Below are 6,739 nucleotides of genomic sequence, written 5' to 3'. Positions count from 1 at the left end.
TCGTTGCCTCGAAGAGGTCTAATGTTGACTTCTTAAGGTGACTCTTCAATAATGCGTGGATGCCTTCCACCCGGGAAGTAGCCACATTGCCGAAGTGAGCATATTGATCGACCCAGGCCTTGACGAGCTTTTCCTTATACGGGTCCAACCAGGTTTCCCGTATGTAGCTAACCTCCTTGACGTATCGTGGCACAAAGCGCTTCTCGAGCTCTTCAACTTGTTGATCAAATGTCTCCTCATCTTTCGAGCCCACGATTGAGTGCCAATACCCAAAGAACTCAGCCCACCTCTCATCACTATTAGAGTCCTCATCGTCACGGTCGAAAGCTGGTTTGCAATAGCTAAGCACCGCCTTATTCGCATGCCAGATGCAAAGCAGAGACTTGGACGCAGGAAAGCACCGGGAAATTGCGTTTATGCAGGCGAGGCAGCGATCTGTCAGGATAACCGATGGCTGGCGAATGTCATATAACTCGTATATCGATTGGAGTTGGTCCAGTGCCCAGATATAGTCATTTTCGTCTTCACCACTGAGGAAGGCAAAGGCAATACAGAATGACCGCTGACAGGCATCAACGCCGATCATATCGAGCAGTGGCATCTTATATTTGTTCGTCTTGTATGTGCAGTCTAGCAGTAGTAATTCTGGGTATGCGTTGAGGTATCCTAGAGACGCTGGGTGTGCGAATAAGACTGCTGTGACTCGGCCATCATGATCAAGCTGTATGCGGCTCTGGAACCCCTCGTTGTCAAGCTCATTGGCAAGGGCATGCATTGTGCTCTGGCCAGCAAGGAGCTCTCGTCTGCGCTGTGCGATACAGTTATATATGTCTTGCTGTGTCGCTCCTTGGGCAGTCTGAGAGCTCTGGCGCATATATGTCCGGATATCCTTTGGTGCTATGCCAGCGCTTGAGAGGTTCCCAATAGCTGACTGGTCAGTTGAGGAGAGGGCACGATGAGCTGGATGTGCTGTAATATGCAGACTGGGCTCATGGTTGTGGACCGACTTCTCCTCGCCTGGGCGATGCCTGACATACCAGTACGACTTATCAAGGCTCTCTTTCGCATTGATGGAAAACTGGCATCCAGTGATACGGGAGCTTGTAGACCGTTGCCGATCAGCTGGCTTCTGGTCCTGCTTGTATGAGCCCCAAGTCTACCTCCACGATCGCAGGCAAATATGACTGTGCGTCTTCCGGACCGCGGGTCTCTCGTGGACTTGCCTGTGGTGAAGGCATAGCCTCTGGAGCCGCCCACGCATTAATTGAGGCAAGAAGAGACTCTCGCGAGTCGAACTGGCCCTCAGGAGGAAGGCAATCGTCAGGGAATTCAGTAAGCCCCATATTGGAATTATCTTGAAGAGCTAGCTGTAGTGCACGACAGTGAGCAGCTCTTTATACACAAAGGAAAGGAAACTCCTGCTTTGTGGACGTGGTGCAGAACCCTTGTAACCGAGGCCGCCTGCGAGGTTTAATGCAGCCTGCGTTTGAGCTTTGGCCTCAATGGGGTCCAAGCACCACGCATGCAGGCGCTCGACCTTAATATGCGGATTATAGCATCGCTTCCGCGGACAACTACTCTGAGCGCAGATGGTATGCTATATGAGGCTGGCTCTCTGTGCGACAGTTTGCCACATGCAATAGAAAAGGAGAGTACAGGTCAGGGGGCGGCCCGACTATCTTCCGCCTGGGCTTACATAACAGGCGCGGACGTCCGCGCCGACTTTAAAGGCGCGGGGGTCCGCGCCTCTAACGTAATCCACCCCCTTCCCGGTCAGACCCCCTACTCGGTCAGAAAAAGTCTCCACGCGGCGACCCACACTTATGGCAAGACAAACCGAGCACTATGACGGCAACGGGAGACCAATCGGTTCCACGCGAAGAACGGGTCCTGCTCGCCGTCAGGGCCTATCAGCAGGGCCAATTCAAAAGTACCCGCAAGGCTGCGGCCGCATACGACGTCCCTCAATCGACAGTATCTGATCGACTGCGCGGTGTCATTCGCCGACGCGACGCTCAGATGAACAACCTGAAGTTGACGGCGACGGAAGAGACTGCCCTGGTACAATGGATCTTGTCGATGGACGAGCGAGGGATGCCGCCGACAGTGGCTTACACTCGTCGGATGGCCAACTTATTGCTTTCCGAGCGAGGCAAAGATCCTGTCGGGGAAAACTGGGTGCGGAAGTTTGTTGGCCGCCACGGCGAAATCAAGGCAAAGTACTCTCGCCGATACGACTACCAACGAGCCAAATGCGAAGACCCCCAAAAGATCCAAGGATGGTACGATCGAGTCGCGGCGACGAAACAGAAATGGGGGATTCTTGACGAGGATGTCTATAACTTTGATGAGACGGGGTTTCAAATGGGAGTCGCTGCAACGGCGAGAGTCCTTACCCGGTCTGACCGGCGAGGTCGGGCAGTACTCACGCAGCCTGGAAATCGAGAATGGGTTACTGTGATCGAGTCTATCAACTGCCAAGGTTGGGCTTTACCGGCGAAGGTTATCTTCCAGGGCAAGTTACACCAAGCAAGCTGGTACGAATCAGGAGTGCCCGATGACTGGCATATCGCCGTTAGTGAGAATGGCTGGACTTCCGACGACCTTGCTTTGAATTGGTTAAAGGAAGTCTTTGATCCGAATACACGGCGCCGTACGGTTGGTACGCATCGACTTCTTATTCTCGACGGGCACGGCAGTCACGTCACGCCGGAATTTGACAAGTACTGTACGGCCAATTCCATCGTAGTACTCCAAATGCCTGCACATTCCTCACATCTCTTGCAGCCTCTTGATGTCGGGTGCTTTTCGCCGTTGAAAACCATATACGGCCGAAAGGTTCAAGAGAAAATGCTCGCTGGGATCCATCATATCGACAAGCAGGACTTCCTTCCCATGTACTTAGACGCTCGCCGACAAGCACTTTCGCCGTCGAATATCCGAAGCGGATTTATGGCAACAGGCCTTTTTCCGTTTGACCCAAACAGAGTATTATCGCGGTTACAAGTTCAGGTTGACAAAGTCGGTAACGATCACGGCGACAAGAATACTCCAAGTCCCAACAAGAGCCTGGAAGCAGCCAAGACTCCGCATAACGTCAACCAGCTTACCACTCACGCCGAAAGGCTTCTTCAACGCCGGCCACAAAATACAGACTCGCCAGTTTCACAAGCTATCAACCAGCTTATCAAAGGATGTCAAATGGCCATGCACAGCGCCGCCCTCCTTGCCGACGAAAACCGGCAACTTCGGTCAGAAAACCAGCGGCGAAAGCAGAGAAAGAACAGCGCCGTGAATACATTGGCGACGGCGGTACTCTATCGGTTGCAGAGGGCACGGTTAGGATAAAGCAACGGAGAGAAGAAGAAGAAGAGCGGGTTAAGCGACGGAGAGTGGAAGAAGAGGAGAGGACTAAGCGCCGGCGAGAGAAGGACGAGGAGCGGGCCAAGCGACGACAAGAAGGAGAAGAGCGGGCCGAGCGACGGCGACAAGAGAACGAGGAATGGTTCAAGCTACGGCGAGAAAAGGAAGAGGAGCGGGTCAAGAAACAGAGAGCAAAGGAAGATGAGCGGGCCAAGCGACGGCGGGAAGAAGGAGCGGGACCAACGACTTATAGAAGAGCTGAGTGTCCCAAGACAGCGTGCACCACCACGGTGTAGTAAGTGCAGGTCTTTTGAACACACTGCCCGTACGTGTAATAGATAGTCCTAATCGAGTTACTTGTCTCTTGGAGTAAATATGTCGTGGTATTGTGCTCCGTTTGTCTCGCGTAAGGTGCGGGTCTAGTCGGTGGGGAATTTTTGACCGAGTAGGGGGTCTGACCGGGAAGGGGGTGGATTACGTTATTGGCTCCCCTGCATGCGCGCCAGCTTAGTAACGATTATCCCTCCTCGTGGTCGAGAAGGGTCAGTAGCATATTAATGGGCTACCCCCCACCGGCATAATCGCCGCCCCCTGGGAAAGGGGGACATCACGGGTAGCACACATATGTGCTGCCCTTTAGCTCGCCTTGCCTGCAACTTCCTGCTTGGGAAATCCCTAGGCATATTGCTCCATGCCGCCCATCTCTGCCATGTGTTTCCGCCTTATTTATTCATCGAGCGAGGTTTCGCGGTGTGCATGCATACACAAAACCCCAGGTAGAACGCCGGATCGCCGATTCGTCTGGTGTCTGGAACGATCCGTTATTTTTATCATCTCGGATTAAATCATGCACAACAAGTTTTATATAAAATATAAAGGCACTTAACCTGCTCAGTCGATGAATCCGCGAGATGGGTCCAACAGTGAAGAAGGTGCGAGGCATTGTGACTAAGATGAGGAGAGACGTCAGCGTCAAGTCGGGCAGTGCTGTACCAATGGTGTCCACGGAAATTTGCCCACGCAAAAAGGAAACAAAACGCTCTTGAAGCTGGGGTAAAACGTATCAGCCTTGGGTAATGCCCTTACGGAACCCTATCTTCTGTTGGATCGAGTTGACAGGATCCCAGACGAGGGCACGACCTGGAAGCAGACCAACAACGCTCTCTCTCCTCGATTGGTGTAGCATAGATTTGAGCTACTTAAAAGCCATCCAAAACAGCACCCTTGTCATTCCTCATTCAAAGGGTACCGGTAGGTAGCGCATATCTTGGCTTCCCAAAGCGAGAGTAGCACATAACTGTGACACGATTGCCGTATTTAGGAGTCCCGGTCAAAAAGTCCCTATGTGACAATGTGTGACGGTTCAGGCCCACGAGCAAGGTCAATGCGACTTGGACAAAGTGATTGTTCACAAGGAGAGAAAGAGATTCCTAAGGAAAACTCTGACTTAAGCTATTTACACAATATTTATAAAGTGAGACTATTCACGAAGTATGAAAGTCATGTGGTCGTTCCCTCACACTATGATGGTCTGGAGGGTATCTGAATGGCAATTGATATACGGGCCCAACCACTTTACTACACGGGCGCTCCTTACACGGGCGGCGGTTTTTAATTGGGCCAAAAATTCTGCCGCCTGGTCCTTGCACGTGGCAGGGTCTGTAGCCCCACCACCTGGCAGAAGGGGGGGTGACATCCCAGCTGCCAGTTCTGTAGTGACAACTAACTCTCCCACAACCAACTTTCCGTCTGAGCAATCATTCGGTTAAGCACCAACCGGCATGACATTGCACGAAGACCCAACTGCTGCCAACAGCGGCGACGGCTGTAGTAGATCCCTTCCGGGCTTGCCTCCATGCAAGCGCCGTAGACTTGCATCACGGGCTCGGGCTCAGCCTCCTTTCAATCCTGAACCGTATTACGGCCTTAACGACGATGATGCGTTATACAATCTCTTCGCGACATGGCCAGAAAGCTACTTCACTAGCCTGCCAAGACCACACGGCTCTCGTGGCGTCGACGAGCCCTGGTGGAAACTACGTCAGTCACAAATATTCTTGGATGATAGCTTCCGAGGAGGTGGGGCTCGGCGGTTGTTCACCACAGGAATTCCTGATGCAGACAAACTCGAGAGACAGCGTCTACGCTGCCTCTTGAGGGTGGAGGAAGTCGATGCCCGCAAGCAGGTTGTGGCCCGCTTCCAGCCTGCCTTGACCTTGGCCTGGGAGCTGGCGGAGACAGATTCCTTATTGGCTCGCGAGTTGGCCAAGTGTCGAGAAGCGTCCGCCCACGGCAAGCTATTTGGGAACGTGGAGACGATTGCCACGGCCGTATTGCGTCGCCCACTCCACTAGTATCATCGTTGAGCCAAGATGGACAGGAGTACGAAGAGTGGAACGGCTTCTCCGACGCCGAGTGTGGGGATTATAGCGACGTTGAACCTATTCCCAATCCACAAATCCCCGGTACTGCAGCTCCATCGATCGAGGCCCTTCACGCCGAGGTGAACGCATTCGCAAAAACGAACGGGTTTGGCGTTGTCAGGCGAAATGGAACTGGGAGTCGAGCCAGAAAGACGCGATACGTATTGGAGTGCGATCGGTACGGTCAGCCACGCCCGTCTGAGGGGACTGGGCTTCGCCAGAGGCGGTCACGCAAGTCCGGCTGCAAGTGGAAGGTGATCGCGGAAGGCTTGGCAGAGAACAGCTATATGTGGACGCTACGAGCATTTCCCGACCCTGAGCACGGCCAACATAACCACGAACGGAGTATTAGCCTCTCCGCGCACCCAGTTCACCGAAGACTTACAAACCCTGTCAAGGCAACAATCGAAACAACAAGCCGGCGAGTTGGCATCCGGGCACGTGATGTAGGGGGACTTGTTCGGGACAGCCACCCAGGAACCGTCTATATGAGAAGGGACATATATAACGCCAGGGCGCTTCTGCGCCGCGAGAATCTTGGCGGAATGAGCCCCACAGCCGCGTTAATCAAGCTTTTCGACGAGAGGGGCATCCCCTATATCGCCAAGTGGTCAGAGACCGAACCTGACCGCCTTGTTGGGTTGGTATGGACCTTTCCATACTGTATCCGTATGTGGAAACGCTTCCCGGAGGTGATAAGCTTCGACAACACTTACAACACAAATCGCTTCAAGCTCCCGCTCTTCCAGGCGACGGGTCAAACTTGCCTCAAGTCGGTCTACAACGCTGCTTTCGGCTTGATCGATAACGAAAGGCGTGAAGGCTTCCAATTCCTCGCTGAAGGGATTAGGCAGTTGGTTGAGAGGCATGGAATTCAACTACCCAACGTTGTGATCACGGACTTCGACCAACAGATGAAGGCGGCACTGGAAGATCAGTTTCCAGACGCTCAA

The 6,739-nt window shown here is 53.2% G+C and overlaps 1 protein-coding gene across 1 annotated transcript; it reads left to right on the top strand.

Annotated features, from left to right (window-relative positions):
- Positions 1-1,845: 1,845 nt before the first annotated feature.
- HRG_11261 (tc5 transposase DNA-binding domain-containing protein) lies at positions 1,846-2,795 on the top strand (the record flags this gene model as incomplete). Its single annotated transcript, XM_044869731.1, has 4 exons — positions 1,846-2,388; positions 2,434-2,618; positions 2,700-2,728; positions 2,788-2,795. 4 exons carry the CDS (start codon positions 1,846-1,848, stop codon positions 2,793-2,795), a joined length of 765 nt encoding a protein of 254 aa, XP_044715284.1.
- Positions 2,796-6,739: the final 3,944 nt, after the last annotated feature.

This window comes from Hirsutella rhossiliensis (genome assembly GCF_020360975.1).
Source record: "Hirsutella rhossiliensis strain HR02 chromosome Unknown scaffold00019, whole genome shotgun sequence".
Lineage (NCBI taxonomy): Eukaryota > Fungi > Ascomycota > Sordariomycetes > Hypocreales > Ophiocordycipitaceae > Hirsutella > Hirsutella rhossiliensis.
This window is presented reverse-complemented; position numbering and strand designations above follow the sequence as displayed.